General features: G+C 36.6%; 1 protein-coding gene across 1 annotated transcript; it reads left to right on the forward strand.

The window, feature by feature from the left end:
* The first annotated feature begins 11,017 nt into the window (after positions 1-11,017).
* LOC140168193 (S-adenosylmethionine-dependent methyltransferase Rv2258c-like) lies at positions 11,018-17,214 on the forward strand. Its single transcript, XM_072191521.1, has 4 exons — positions 11,018-11,209; positions 11,941-12,161; positions 13,697-13,822; positions 15,610-17,214. Exons 1-4 carry the CDS (start codon positions 11,070-11,072, stop codon positions 16,170-16,172), a joined length of 1,050 nt encoding a protein of 349 aa, XP_072047622.1. The 5' UTR covers positions 11,018-11,069; the 3' UTR covers positions 16,173-17,214.
* Positions 17,215-17,496: the final 282 nt, after the last annotated feature.

The raw sequence follows: 17,496 nt of genomic DNA on the forward strand, positions 1-17,496 counted from the left end.
GACCTTCGTCTAATCAAATACTTGTAACTTTACTTTAACAACCACGCAAGAACAAGCAACTAATAACATTTATCACTGTATGGTGATTCTATAGAGTTAATATCTCATTATGCACATGCAAGATACGTAATATTTCTGGATATATTTTAAGGGCTTGGATAGCGACGTTTTGTTACATATTTTTTTGGAACAAAAGAACTGAAAATAAAATAAAAGTTGTGAAAAGCACAGAGAAAAAAAAAATGAAATAAAAACTTACTGCTTTAAATAAATTATGACTGAAGAAAATGCGTGTCTCTTTATTGGGTTTGCTGGAATCTTTTCGCCTTATATAGACCAATTTGCCACTTTAAAAACTGGACCTACGTCCAATCAAATGCTTGTAACTTAAATTAGGTCACATTGGTGGTGTCATAATGTGCGAGATTAGATTATTTATAGAAATACATAATAGTACATGCATGATCGGATGGGCCACGAAACCCAACACTTAAAAGTTGCCAGCACATTATGTACAATACAATGTATACAAATAAGATCATTAATATTAAGCACAGAGTTTCATATATTATTATCATTTAAGGGCTGGGGTATGAACGTTTGGACAGTATTTATTTTGGGACATTAGAGCACATCAGACATATCGAATTGCATTCTGAATACGAAAAATGTCATTCTGATATCAAATAATTTTGATTTTTTGAAATTTGCAATTTAATACACATTTTATGGCAAATCATTAAAATTGATATTTTTGATATTTACCAGTACTTGAAGTAAACTTTATAAATCTGATGATTTATATTAAAGTGTATGTAGGTGGGATGAAAAGCCGACGATCAATTGAAAATTTTGACCTTTCGTATTGAAGATATGGATTTTTTCCCAAAACACCAAAAAAAATTAGGTCTTTTTGGGAAAAAATCCATATCTTCAATATGAAAGGTCAAAATTTTCAATTGACTGTCGGCTTTTTCTCCCTGCTACATACACTTTAAGAGTATATCATTAGATTTATATAATTTACTTCGAGGACTGTTATATATCAAAAATTTGAAAAATATCAAATTTTTATAATTTGTCATAAAATTTGTATTATATTGTGATTTTCAAAAAAATGAAAATTATTTGGTATCAGAAAGACATGCTTCGTATTCAGAATGCAATTCGATAGGTCTGAGGTGCTCTCATGTCCCACAAAAAATACTGTCGAAACCCAATAAACGCTCATTTTAGATCCCTTAATAAGTTTATACAATGGATTTTTCAAGGCTTGATTCCAGAGGGGCGTAAGTTAATAATAGAAACAGCCATGCAGAAAAAAATGAACTCAAGAGTAGGGGCCTACTTTGTGTACATTCTACATGCACATGACCACGAACTTATAAAACCGTGGCACGTGAGTCATCCTATGTTGCAGGGATAGGGAGAGCTAGGGAGGGGGCAACCATGATAGCGGGCAGCAGGTTTTCTGCAAATTTCCTATGGTATTTTATAAATTTTCAATTTTTTAAATATTGTCCTTAGATGATATCTGTCGTGAAATAAATCAATGCCGCTATAGGCTATAATAGTAGGCCTTCCCTGATTATGCGATATATACAACAATAACTACAACAACAATAACAAAACCAACAACCAATATCTAATTTGTAAAAAATAGTCATAGGCTTATATAGGCCACGCCTATTTAGACTAGTAGGCCTATTCTTGAATTATACAATAATAAAAAAAACACGGCAAAAACAATTTAAAAAACCGGCAAAAACAATCAATCACTGCAGTCAGAAAGAAAGAAACGAACAAGAAAGAAGACAGAAAAATAGAAAAAAAAGAAAAAAAATAGAATTGGACCACACAGGGACTCGAACCCGTACTAGTTGACCAGCTCAAAACTATCACATAGTCGAGAGTATGAGTCTTGCGCGCCAATCGATTGAGCCACGGAGGGAGCTTACGAAAACTGATGGTCTCAAACTGACTATGATATTCATTAGTGCACACAGGCTGTTATGATAAACAAGCGCATTGCCCCCGCAAAGCCGGACGCATCGATGACGAAAAAACTCGTTTTTTTGTTGCAAAAGTAGCTTCAACTTGGAATGAAAATCAAATGGTAGAGTAATCGACAGGCCGTTGAGAAATAATGTTGGTAGTTAGATGTCAAAATTAAAGTTCCACAATCAAGATATCGATAATGTAAAAAACAGTGTTTTCTCATGCAAGATTCTCGAAATTGTTCCCCCAAAACGGGCTTTTAAAATTTAATTGGTATTTATTTGGTTCTTCCCCATGGCAACATTATTTCTTTGATCGATTTGTAGTACAATACAAAAAAGAAGAAAACAATCACTCGGCGTGGTTTTATACGGGGCGAACATTTGAAAAAAAATACATCATGGAACGCGTTTTTGATCTTGTGAACATGGTGCGTAAAAAGGCTTTAAACGAAGGATTTTCAAATTTATTCTAAAAATTTGTATAAACACACAAAAAAAAAAATGTTAAGCTACATCCAATGCACCAACATTTCACTCGCTGCGATATTTGATTACTGAGGAATTTCTGTTTTAGAGAACAACTTTATACGTCTTTTATATCCTATATAGTTTTTTATACGTTTCTTTGTGTAACCTTTAGGGGATGGTCACACACAGTGTTTTTGTAGGAACCCGAGAGCACATCAGATCATCAAATTGTATTCTGAATACGAGGAATGACCTTCTGATATCAAATAAATTTGATTTTTTGAAATTCGCGATATACATTAGAGAATTAATTTGGAGAAAACCTTCTGATAATTACAAACACTCGCTGAGCAGCAAGACCGTCCTCTAAGCTTTTAATCCGATAAGCTGATTATCTATTTGTTTTCATGAATTGGAAGACATTCTTTGATGTATTACTGAGCTCAATCATCTGAAATTACTGGAGCGTGAGCCACCCAGGCTGTGGCTCAGCATAGTATTTTATTAACAGAAGGTTTTCTCCAAATTCGTTTCCTAAATTTTAACTTGATTAAAAATATAAAGTTCTGACATTTTAGACAAAAACTGTCTTTGAAGTAAATTTTTAAAATCTAATGCCCTATGTATCTGGGATGACAAACCAACCATCAATTGAAAATTTTGACCATACGTATTGAAGATATACATTTTTCCACAAAAGACATAAAAATCAGCAATGTGTATGTGTTTTGGGGAAAAATGATATCTTCAATGCAAAAGTTCACATTTTTCATATCATTAGATTTATGCTTTGATATCACATTCCTAGTATTCAAAATGCAATTTGGTGTGTCTGATGTGCTCTCATGTCTCACAAAAGATTGGTGATTAAAGTGTAGATATAATGCAATTGACCAATCAGAGGCAATGTTAGATCATGTAGATCGGCAGGTAGTGCTCAGGGGGTTAAGCAATGGATTCAATGGATTCAAGGGGTAGGGTACCAAATTTACAAAAAGTCGGCGTCAAAAAAAATTGCGACTACCCTATTTCGGCAACAAAAAGTTATTACCCCCCACCCCCACCGATACACCTTACCCCCTAAATAGGCTCATCGTGAAATCAGTCTTGATGAATAAATCTATGGTCATCTTGTGACTCCTTACATTTTGGGCATCAAAAATTTGATGACCCCCCTATTTCTATTTTTCTTTCAAAAATTATGACCCCAGTATATTTGGGACCACGCCCCCCCCCCTTCCGAATAAAATGTCAGACCCCTTATTATGAGCTGTGAAATTCATTTACCTACATACGGGTTTCTTTGGAGAAGCAAACCTAATTTACAACTACAGTAACACAAAACACTGAACAAAAGACAGAGACAAAAATTATGCAATATTATTAGGAAAGTTGTCAAACTAATGATCGAGGTATAGTGACAGAAAATCCACTCATTATCTCAGGCGCTTAACTGTGATGTTAAAATGATTTTATTTTAATTCAAATTTGCTTTTGTCCAAAAACACAATAAATTTGGTTGAATCTAATTTCGTGTAAGTTGGGACTGGCATGTTTAAACATTACAAATATGGCAAAAAATCAGTTTTGAAAAAAAAAAGACCAAACTCATTTTAAAAGTTCGTAAATTATGGCTTTAAATAGCTTTTAACTACTTTTTACTAACGTAATCGCCCTTTTTGACCCACTCCCCCTAACAAAAGGACTTTCGTTTATGACTTCATCAAACTTTTGGGTTGTTCCCTTCAAGTTTATATTTCAAATTTTTACACACCAAGAAAAATTAAGATTACTATACTTCCTTGTGTTGAGATTCATCATAATATATTAAAGGCCCATTCAGTGATTTGCTCATCCGGACGATCGTAAAAATCATCAAAATTCAAATTTTGGTACCTTTGTCATTGCAAGCTAAGTCCACCCGCTTGCATGAATATTAAACATTCCTCAATGATAACTTTATAAAACAACAAATTTTATTTAGGGAATGGGCTTTACCGGTGGGCTATGGGCTATGGATTTTGTTAAGTGTCATTAATTTGAGCACAAAATGGATATGGGATGGGACCTCTTTTACTATACTTGCGATTACTTGTTTTTTTCTTGGTTATTAAATACATTTTATGCCTTTTTGTTTTATTATGTTTCTTACTTTCTTACTTTGTTGTTTCTTGCTTTCTTTTTATTTACAACATATGTCATTTCTCTTTTTGGGATAAAAGGTAGCCCTGAAAAGGTCTATTTGGTTTTTCTTTGGTTCTTCTGAAGTGAGTTTACTGGCTGCCTCCTTGGCGAATACCGGTTTCAGCCCTGGTCCTCATTGCATCAATTGCGAAATCGGGTTCACTACTATGATCCCATCAGGCAGCAGTGATGGTATTTCCAAGAAAGTCTTTTAATTTGGTACGGGAATGTCTTTTTGCTAATAGTAATGCCGAAATTAGGACTTACTGTCAAAATAATACGAAAGAATGACAGGTAATTGTAAATCCTCAGCTCCAAAAAGCATTCTTAAAAGGCAAAAATGGCTGTATTGAGCACAACCAAGTAGTGCATGAAATAATTCGCCATGCTAAGAGTAAAAATCGTACTGTTCATTTTACTTGGTTCGACCTGGAAGATGCATTTGGTTCCGTTCCACATGATCTTATCGAGTATTCTTTCAATAGATGCAATGTTCCTAATGAAGTCAAAAAGTACATCCTCAATTTGTATGCCAACATATCTGGTAAGATTACAACCAAGCAATGGTCTTCCGTTAACTTTCAGTTTAAACGGGGCATCTTCCAGGGCGACCCACTCTCACCAATCATTTTCATTATGTGTTTTGATCCCATAATTCAATTTCTTGAATCTGAGATGAGCCACGGATATGATATCGACGGCACTAAAGTTATTACCACTCCTTTTGCAGATGATTTCTGCCTCATTACTGGCAATAAGCGCACTCACCAGCGTTTGATATCCAAAATCAACTCGCTTACTGCCACGATGGGTCTGAAACTCAAACCTGCAAAATGTCGTTCTTGTCACTTGTCCGTGGCTCGTCATCCGATTTGCTTTATCAGTTGGGTGAGACTGCTATACCTTCAGTCAAAACTGAATCCCATAAATTTTAGGGTCTCTTATCACTTTTAATAACAAAGAATCTGATATTTACGAGTATGTCAGACAGATGTTGACATCGGGCCTAGACAACATCAAAAACTCCCCCATTCGTGCTGAATATAAAATTCGCATTTATGTGCAATATTTGCTTCCATCCTTGAGGTATCATCGTACTGTGAACGACATGTGCGCAACCCATCTTGAAAAGCTGGATGCCCTTGCCAACAGGTATTTAAAGACATTTTTTGGTATTCCCCACCCTGGCACCATGGCTTTCGTTCACATGCCAAAAGGTTTAGACATCAAATCTATCTCGGATTTGTACCGTGAAGCTCATTTAACAGCGCACATCTCTTCTAGAGTTAAAGGAGGTCCCCTTGTCAACCACTGTCTTGACACTCGTCTCAATAGGGAACAATCCTGGACTAGGAAAAAATCTATAACTCATGAAAGTGAATCGGTATTTAAAATTGTAAATAAATCTGTTGACACTCCTCTCAAAACTATTCAAAAAAATGCTAAAACCTATCTGAAAGATAAAGTTCAAAAAATGTGGCACTCGCATGTTAAAACTCTCCTTGTTCAAGGGCGATTTTTCGATCTTCTTGCTCTAGAAACAACATGTCACCATTGGAAGAGCATTATTTACAATCTTCCCCACGGTGTCCTGAAATTTTTGGTCAATGCCCTTGGTGACACAATGAATAATAAGACCAATCTCAAACGATGGGGCAAAGCAGCATCTGATAAATGCAGAACTTGCAGGAACCGTGAGACCCTCCACCACGTGCTTAACCATTGCAAAACTTCCCTTGAACAAGGTCGGTTCACATGGAGACACAACAACATTCTCAATTATATTGTCAAAACCATTAAATTGGGCTTTATTAATGATGTTAGTCCTCCCCAAATTTTGTCCGACTTGGTAACCAGAGCAACTAACATTCCACCCCCACAACAATTCCTTTTGAATGTTCAACTACAAACCTGGTTCCTGATATTTGTCTTTTTGGAAAAACATTAAAAATTAGTCATCATTGAGCTCACTGTCCCTTTTGAATTCAACGTTGCTAAAGCTCATGTTCGAAAGTGCAATAAATATGCCCCCCCCCCTGGTCGCTGACATTGAAGACTCTGGTTACGAAGCTAGTCTTATTTGTTTAGAAGTAGGTTCAAGAGGACACCAGACAATATTCATCGTTTAAAAGAAATCTTGAAACGTTGCAATAACCCGACATCCTTCAAAATATTCAGGGATAATCTTTCAAAACTGGCAATTGTTTCATCTTTCAGTATTTTTCATTCAAAACAAGAGCCTTCCTGGATTTGTCCACCGTTTTTAGAAATTTAATATTTTTTTATTGTTAATCTAGGTGTCTGGTCTGTTTTAGGCTGCTCTTTTTACTCTTCTGATTGTATTTTTATATTATGCCTTTTTATACAAAGTTTTATAACATGTCTTGTATTTGTGTGTGTTTATACTTATGTCTTGCGTGCCACCATCAACATGGGGCACTGATCTAGACTTGTATATTTTTGTTTTCCTTTTTAATGAATAAAAGTGATGTAAGATTGATATGAAATACAAGTGAGTATTTAAAGTTACAAAAACATGTGATACCTCACGTCAGTTAACATCTCTTTTAAATGCTGATAAATCGTGGTTTACTGCACATTTTTATCTGTTAGAATTCAAAATATATTTAATAGAATTCTATTATCCAGACAGAGTAATGCAGCAAAATTTGACACTAGATTTTATTTCACCCGAGTTCGGCACTAAAATGTCACGTACAAACTTGGAGTTTACACACAATAAATTTACACAACCTCGCTAGCCAAGTGTCGCCAAATAATGAAGAAATCTCGTTATCACAACTTTTTATACGCAAGGCATGAATACATTTAGATTGACATTTTATAGTTTTCACTAATAGGTCTAAAACAAAGTTAACAAGTTCTACAAGTTCGACAATGCAAGTATTTGCATTACTGACTGTGTTTTAAAGGCTTATTCAGTGATCCCAGCGCAAGTGAAAAACAAAAAACAAACAAAAACAACAACAACAACAAAAACCAATCAAAACAAACATGTGTATAAATTCCCTAAAAGTGAAGGGTAAATCATTAACATTTTGGCAAAAAACGAGGGAAACAGCAGTATTGACCAAGTTGAAACCCCATTCAAATACATGAAATTACAGAATGTCTTATTTTGTCTTAAATACATGGCTTTCAGCTTAACCACTAGCAGGCTATGTCAGCACATGCTCTATGACACTAACAAAGATGCCCAAATCTATAATTTTTCGATCCATGAGCAAATCACTGAATAGGCCTTTAAATTAAATAATAAATCAGACAAATAGTAGACTTGGCAGATCAAACAAAAAGTTGGATTATATCATGCATGATAAGTCTTTTGCACGTCGGCCTATAGTCAACGCACAATAGACTGTATTTTAAGTATCAACCAAATTGAAGTTCATGGAAGTTCAGTAGTCTTTCAGTAGTTAAAAAGAGATAATTATCGAGAAAAGAGACAATGTTCAGTACAGTGTGCAATGACCTGTTAATATCTTGTATCATTACTGGAACCTGACATGCTACATGCTAACTAGAAATAGTTGTACACTGTGGAGATTACGACTAAACTGCTGATCAACCTTTTTGAACAGGAACTTGGACTTTTAGGATAATATCCTGAAGTCTAACTAGAATTTGGGACTCTGACGATTGACTTTGACTTGAAGTATATTAAATAATTTAATTTAGATATTTTGAGTAATAATGTTTATCTCAGAAACTAATGGTGAATTTTCACAGTAACACAAATGTTGTCAAGTGCTTGGATTGTTACTCTGCTGAGGAATGGAACTTTGCAATGTTTGTGATGATGGTTGTTTTTTGTAATTTACGAAAAATGAAACCACCTTTTAGTATACAGGGAAAAGCTAAAAGAAGAATTACGCATCGCACATTAGCACATTTAAACATGAATATTTTACAAATGGAAACATATTGATGCATAGGCAGATATACCAGAGTAAAACTCCGGATATACCTGCCTGTGCGGAGACTTGAACCCCGGACCTCTCGCTTGTCGGGCGAGAGCTCTACCACTGAGCTACACAGACTGTCCCTGATAAACAGGACTCAAGTCTGGTACTTATGGATATGAGCAGCCAAGGGTAAACAATACAAACAACACATTACATACCAGTGTACGAGATCAATTAATGATGCTTACCCGCCAGCCTAATATAATCATACAAACAGAGGAAGAGGCTTACGCATCATACACTGGAACATGGAAACATTCAAACATTACAAACTAGCGCACGAGATCAAATTAATGATGCTTAATCGTTATTTTTAATAATACAGGGGAAAGAAGAATTACGCATCGCACACTAGCACATTTAAACATGAATTTACAAATGGAAACATAACATGCATATACCAGAGTAAAAACTCCAGATATACCTGCCTGTGCGGGGACTTGAACCCCAGACCTCTCGCTTGTCGGGCGAGCGCTCTACCACTGAGCTACACAGACTGTCCCTGATAAACAGGACTCAAGTCTGGTACTTATGTATATGAGCAGTCAAGGATAAACAATACAAACAACACATTACCTTCCAGTGTACGAGATGAATTAATGATGCTTACCCGCCAGCCTAATATAATCATACAAGTAGTAGTAAGAGTATGAGCGGCATGAGCCGCGAATATTCTTACTAACTAGTAGCACCCACCGAAGTAGGAGGTGTGCTCTTATAGCCAGTTGTCCTGGTCTCAAACTTGTCATCAACTCCAATATGTTTATCTATAAACCTGTCACCAACTGCAATTCCTTTACCTTTGACAAGAGTTGATCTACAGTCGTGTTCACATTGCCGGCGGAACTTGGTCGGCGCAAGTTGCTAGGAGTAGCGGTTAGTCCATACAGGACCAACGCAATATTTAGCACTATAATCAACGCCGTCCACGCCTGACGGCGTGGACTATCGTACTAAATGGAGCGTGGTCCTCCTTGAAGGACTAGTAGCGGTAGGCGCTGCCAGGAGTAGGTGCAGTGCGAACGATGGTCAGCGTAAGTTCCGCCAGGCGTACGTCCGACGATTTACTCCTTTACATATCGCGTGGTTGATAAAGGTCACAGAAACACCGGAAGTGGTACCCAATGGCCTTTTAGTACCTTTTAGTAAAATAGCTATAACTTTGAAAGTAATTAAGTATGAACTTCATATTTGATGTGGTGAATACATGTGACATGTATATTCAATGTTCAATTTTGATAAAAATAGTTCGTTTTACATGGTAAACCGTGGATGTTTGTCTGAACACTACTTGTGAAAGGTCTTAAAGCTATAAATCTATAGAGGATAGAGGATCCAATGTTGCATATTGAAGAAGCACGGGCTTGTCAATAAACACCAACATGACTGGTGATGTATATGCTAGTAAACACGCTCAACACTCAGACAGCTTTTCAGAAAGAACTCTACAATAACCAATTAACCATGATGATACAATATTAGAAACCGGCTTCCAGAACGTATACAAATAATATCCTGGTGCTTTATTGTTGTTCCCTAATTTGTTTAGGTGTTAACAGAGGAAGAGGCTTACGCTTCATAAACTTGGAACATGGTACTTAACTATGGTAATAATAATGGTGATAATAGCTTTTACATCCGGTACGAATATCGCAGTGTGTCCCAATCAACATTACCTTATGGTTTTATTTTGTTATATACTTCCAAAAGTGCACAATGGTGTCGCAACATTTAAAACGGAATATGTAGCACAATATGTTTCTACATAATATCATAATTATATATCACATATTCTGTGATTACAAGGAAACAGATGATATCCTATATGCAACGAATGTCGCAATGTACACCAGGCACAAAAAGAAACTCGTCAGTTATTCATCCTTGCTGTTCAATAACTTGATAATTTTGGAGTATTCTGAAATATACATTTTGTTAATTGGATTTTTCTTTCTCATTTGACACCCTGTTCGTGAACATTGAGCAAGAATTGACCAAGATATTCGCCTCCAAACTCTCAAACCCTAAAATGAAAAGTTGCAATTTTAACGATTCAATTGTACCGGTTACACTGTGTGCTTTATTGATTGGCCCGTGGTGTTTGCGTGCAATACAACGATGCGTTCCCATTGAAAATCGTTGAAAATGCAACTTTTGATTTTGGGGTTTGAGGCTTTTGAGGCGCATATCTTGGTCAACTCTTGTTCGTTTTTCACAAACAGGGTGTCAAATGAGAAAGCAAAGTCCAATTATCAGAATAATCCAAAATTATCAAGTTATTGAACAGTAAGGATGAATATAACTGACGAGTTTCTTTTTGTGCCTGGTGTAGTTAATTATGTCAAGTTTGTTCACAAGCAATTTGTTTGTCTATTTCGAATTTCAGCAACATGGCGTCAACAGCAGAAACAGAAAATGCCTTTCTGACAGAATGACTCAATTGGTGGGTGATAGCCATCTGTGTTTGTCTGTAGCACTAGGCGTTCAGACTGGATTGTTTGAAAAGATGGCGGAATGGGACGAACCAAAATCTTCTACAGAGATTGCTCAAGCCACGGATTCAAAAGAACGGTAAGACTGCATTGATGATAGTGTTCTTTTAGCCAGTTACCTAACACTTTGACTTACTTGCAATTTACTTATTTGAAAACGCTTTCATATATTCATTTTATGATGAAATCTAGATCTTGCAGCTGAGATTTATTCAATTGCATAGTCTCAGCTTGCAGGTTTCTAACAATACAGTAAGCCAAAACTGTAAGGTACCAGTTGTGTTCACCCCTGTATATCCAAATAATGACAACAATTTAAGACCTTACTTGTTGAAATTGGTTGAGAATTAAAGAAACAGTGATCTAAAACCTTATCAACGAAATCAAAAGTTGCACTTTTATGTTCTAATCAATGAAAGCACGACGCTAGTTATAACGTGCTAATCAATGGAAGCACGGCGCCAGGTCTCTTTTTCACGAACGCTTTGTGTACAAACCAATAGGGCATGCGATGGAGCAAACTGCAACTTTTAAATTGGCATCTTCTTTGGGCAGTCAAGTCTTTATTTCTTGAACAAATTCGAGCTAAAAGATGTAGCTATTGGATGCCTGTTCCAATTATGACATATCATTCTGTCTTTGTTTCGGATATACAGGGGATGAACATAACCCGTACCTTAATTTTTTGGCGTACTGTATAATGGAAGTACTGATTTTCTCCTTCGAGTTCGAATATGTACTTCAAATTCTGGTCAATGGTTCAAAGCTATTTGAATAAAATCAAATTCTCATTATTTTGTTTGAATGCAGCTATGTTAGGGAGTGGCTTGGAGCAATGGTCACAGGCAAAATCGTCGAATTATCGTCAGATTCCGCAGGAGTGGATCGGTTCTTGCTACCGCCACGTCGACGTAATGCGTTAACAAAAGCAGGGGCTTCAAACAGTAGCGCTTCTTATTCACTGACTATTCCTGCTCTGGCAGAAGTATTTGGTAAAATTGTAAACTGCTTCAAGAAAGACGGACCAAAAGGTACGATCAGATTTTACTTGTTAAGGCCAGAGTAATGGGAGAGAACATGGACCTTTTCGAGCACCATTATTTCTGAATTGTATGTCCAAAGTATATAAAACTATACATTTTTGGAAAGGAAATGAGTCAAGGAATCCCATGCTGACGTCAGATTTCGAGTTTTTGAAAAAATCACAAAAATTCACTTTTTTACTCCAATTTTTTTTGAAAACTTAGAAAAAAATCCGTTCGGAGTAAAAAAAAATCAGTAAGATTTTCATGAAGAAGAGACATGAACTTAGGGAAGGTTTTTTTATTTTTTTTAAATTCGTCTCTTTTTTTCGAAATATTGAAAAAAACATGTGAAAAAAGCAATTTTGTCACTCTATTAAGCTAAAAATTGCACATAATGGTGCATATTTTTGTTTAAAAGTTTACCTTTTGCTTGCATATTTTTTGAATTATCTTGTCTCAAAAATCGTGCAATATTAATGCACAAAACGTCCTTATATTTTAAAAGACTTTCACTTTCGGTAAGACTTTCACGATTGTCAAAGCTGTATCTGGTGCATGGTCTAAATATACATCTTTTTGCACCAATGAATCTATAATGTCTGCTTTCAGTGCGCAAAAATTCAAAATAATTAAATAATCTAACAGGCATTTTGACTGCAAATTTTTGTTTTGTTTACACCACATTTGCTGGCGTTAACAACATACCGAATGCGCCTTGACTGCGTTGGACATACGCGTCACGCGACGCGAATCGCGCGCGTAATCACAATATTTCGCATTTGCGCATTTGTGACTCATAATTTCCCGCCAATTTGCTAAGCTGTCTTGAGCCATGTGACTTTTTAGAGTTGAAAAGATTGAAATAAATCCGAGTAAATATTAGCGAGTTGTATTTTATCAGTTTCAAGTGAAAGAATACATCTTAGTGTTGATAAATATCAAGAAATCTCAAATTCGGGCATGGGCGAATGTGTCTTCCATTACTCTGGCCTTAAAAAGAGCACCATCACCACCACCACCACCATCATCACTACAACTACCATCACCACCAGAACCACCACCATCACCACTACAACCATCAACACCATCATCATCAGCATCAGCAGCTGCAGCAGCAGCATCATTATCACTTTTTCATCTAATTGTTGTTCATCTCCTGCTTCGTCTTTTTCTTGTTTTCCTTAATATCATCTTCTCACTTACTGCTTTTTCTTCTGCTACTGCTTCTCCTGCTACGCCCCATGTTGCAGGAAGAAAATGAGAGATTGTGGATATATATTCATTTAGCACCATTTTGTAAAAATCTGCACAAATTTGCTGTTTCGTAGCAGTAAAAGAGCTATTTATTGGCAGCTATTTATTGGCAGTTTTAATAGATTTATAAGAATTTGAAACAATTGTGTACAATTTATTGCAATTTCCTGTGATTTATTAAAAAGAGGATTTTATTGGTCACAATTTTTGTCGCCACCCTTTTAACCTGATACCTTTGGACACACTACTTTATTATTACTACATTATACCTGTATATCCTATCACAGGGGTATCCTATTCAGACTACAGTGATGTTTATTGGACAGCATTAGACGGATGGACTGAAGACACATACAAGAAACACCTTCTGGCTGATATTATACCAGCAATACCAGGCATGACAAAGACACTTGGTAGGTCACACACAGTCATCCCAAGTACCCATCCCACCCCAAACACGCACGTTACCCAAACACCCATCACCACTCCACACTTGCCCGAATCTATTCCGAAAATAAATCGGCAGCACTGGGCATACGCACCGTAGTACGGGTATTGTAGTTTTGCCAATGCAACAAGTAAGCCAGGGAATTCATATCATGTTGCTTCAATGTGCGAAGCTATATTCCAAGTTTAAGGTGGTACCACACCTGATAAATTGTGTGACTAATTTTGCATTTTTCTCACACAAAATAACTACATACTGGTAACACAATGTATATTATAAGGGCAAGGAATCCAATTACTCACTGAAATTTCAGTGATTCAAGACAAGTGGTTCATTATATATGTTAAGAAATGAGGTACATTGTAGCGACACCTCTTTTCTTATCATAAATAACGTGCCGCTTGTCTTGAGTCACTGTAATTCCAGTGTAGTACCTGGATTCCACGGCCCTATAATATACATAACATTTGTTACCAGTGTGTTATTATTTTTTGAGAAAAATGGAAAAATAGTCACAAATTTATCAAGGGGTGTAGTACCACCTTAAAGAATCTCAAACGATAAAAGAAACTTACAAATATATGAAGATATTATCCTGCTGTCGTATTCAATTATGAAACTCTGTTGATTTGAAAACATTTAAATATCCCTGACAATGGATCTGAGCAGTTGTCATGACTTGTGTTTTAAAGTTATGTTTATCATACCAATCATACTCTACCAAGAGCGAAGCATACTGTGGTTTATCTGGTCCTTTTAAAGGATATTTATATAATATTGAATGGCTTTGAGTGTGATACAAGAATATATTGCACGAGATAGAAAAATATTGCACGAGTCGAAGACGAGTGCAATATTTTTCTATCGAGTGCAATATATTCTTGTATCACACGAAAACAAGCCATTCAATATTATTATTATTATTTATATCAGGCTTTTGCTATGCGGTAAAATGAAAATTTAAGCTTACCTAGTCACCGGGTTTAACCAATGTGTATTGTAATGTAAGCTTACCTTTTGACCTTCTTGTTTTCTGCTCTTTGCTCTCCAAAGACAATTTCGGAATAATTATATATATGTTTATTTGTAGATGTGGATTATATACTAAGGTTATCATCATCCAGAATTGCCGCGCCGCGAATTAAGTTTGTGATTTTACTTGTTTATACAGTACGAAATCTCCTGTGAGCCGTTACGATGTCTGTAGTGTATCGTATTGTTGTGCTGTTGTATCATGACGCGTGTTGGTGCCATAACCATGGTAACTCGCGACGCGTACGCGATACGCGTACAATATTCAAGAAATATTGTATTGCATCCGGGTATTTTAAAAATATTGTACAATATACAGTTTTATTGTATCGCTCAAAAGCCTGATATAAATAATAATAGTATTTACACAACAAGGTCAATCTAGTTGTGAACTAATATAGGTCAGTCAATCTACATTCAAAAAAATGATGGGCAAATATTTGACAGTTTTGGACAGATTAGGTTGAACTTGACAGTATGTTTGATTCTGTATCTTTATCATTCAAGATACCATATCATGGCTACAAATATTGAGATATCCAGACAAATGAGGTATCAAAATTTGCATTTTAAAAACTAAAATGGATTTCTTTTTTACTATTTCAGTTTTAAAATTGGATTATTTTTTAGTTAAAGGGGGTAATTACTTTTTGGGATATGTTTATATAGGACTAACGTAAATATACTAAGAACGAACCAAATTTGTGTCCTCTTTCTCAGAATGCGGAACCAGTATTTTGGACATTGGCTGTGGCACCGGAGCAACCAGTACACTCCTTGCAGCTGCCTTTCCGAGTAGCACTGTTTTGGCAGTGGACACAAGTGGTAAAGCGCTTGAAATCTTACAATCGAAAGTTCTAAAACATAACCTTAATAACATCACCGTAGCGAAACAAGATGCGTGTACGCTTCCTTCAGACTGGTCAGGCAAGTTTGACTTTGTCTTGGCTAATGATATGGTCCATGTTACCGCCCAGCCGGCAGACGTATTACGTTGCTGCTACGAAGTGCTGAAGACTGATGGGACATTCGCTCTGATTGGTGACTACACACATAGCTCAATAGCTAAAAATATCCAGTTCCCATATGCACCTATGCTTTATAACTTCGGTGTTTTTAATTGCATGCCCGTATCCTTAAATGAAGATGGTATGGGATTAGGTCCAGCTTGGGGTATTGAAAAAGCGGGAGAAATGATAAGAGTGGCAGGATTTACAGAGGTGCTGTTAACGCAATGCCCGACTGATATGGACGCGATGATGTTTGTATGTAAAAAGACATAGCAGGGGCATAGCAAGAGCATCAGAGGCCCCTGGACAATGAGCAGTACGGGCCCTTTGAACCAGGGCGGGATTTACTTTATCGGGGCCCTGGACCAGACTAAAATTTGGAGGCCCCGAACTCAAGTGCCGAGAAAGGTATGTGCACTTAAGTCAGTGGCCAAGTTTTGGTTTACGTATAATATAGAGGGGGACCAACATATTTTGTTACGATATTACTCGGACATTTGCGCGCAAAGCACGCAAAAAAATTCAATTTCAGACTATTTTAGCCCAGATCAACATTTTACAATTTTGCCCTATATTGGCCAAAAACAAATTTTGGGGCCCCACATTTTTGAGGCCCTGGACCCTAGCCCATCTGGCCCAATGGTAAATCCGGCCCTGCTTTCCATTATCAGCCCTTATCTAATTTTCGCTTTTGTGCTTGGGGCCCCCTGAACCCTCGGGCGCCCCATGGACTTCGTCCACCCTGTCCCCCCGTTTGCTACGCCCCATGCATAGAGTCATTGGCTGGTATACTATTGCTAACTAAATTCGATTCCTGTGCAATGCACATACCTAATTTCAGCAATCGGTATTTTTTCTCACAACAGCTAGAATTAAGATGAAGTTTATGATATAAACAGCGCGCGCCTATTGAGTGTAAATGTACAAAATGACAAATTCGGGGAGACGTGACTCCCAATAAATACCTCCAGATGATAAGCACCCCAATTGAGCACCCCTTAATAAGTGTTAACTGCAAAGTTGGGACACATGAAGATTTGAGCGCAAGAAGATCGTAAGTTCATTTGGCCCCTCAACATGTATACATAAAGTTGCATATAGTTTCGTATAGTTTGGTAATGTTTTATACATGTTCAGGGGCCAAAACAAATCTTTCATAACCTTTGATGATGTTTTCATCCTGGAACATGTATTAAACATTATAAAACCGTAAGAAACTATACGTAACTTTAGTGTATACATGTTGAGGGGCCAAGTGGACTTACGGTCTTCTTGCGCTCAGGTCTTCACATGTTAAAAGTTTAACCATCACGGATTACCACGGATTAAACTTCTAATAACGTGCAAAAAGAAGAAAGAAAGAAAGGAAGGAAGGAAGGAAGGAAGGAAGGAAGAAAGAAAAGAAAGAAGACCACGTATTCTACTTGATGACCCTCCATTTGTTTATCAGCTTGGAGCCCTGGTTTAATGATCATACTCGGGGTTCAGATGGCAATGAAAGCATATCCTCGATGACTGACATTGTAACACTTATCTTACTTCAAACATGCTAATTAAAGTGCAGTGTATAGGCAATTATATTGACTACTTAATTAAC

Source organism: Amphiura filiformis, chromosome 13 (assembly GCF_039555335.1).
Source record: "Amphiura filiformis chromosome 13, Afil_fr2py, whole genome shotgun sequence".
NCBI lineage: Eukaryota > Metazoa > Echinodermata > Ophiuroidea > Amphilepidida > Amphiuridae > Amphiura > Amphiura filiformis.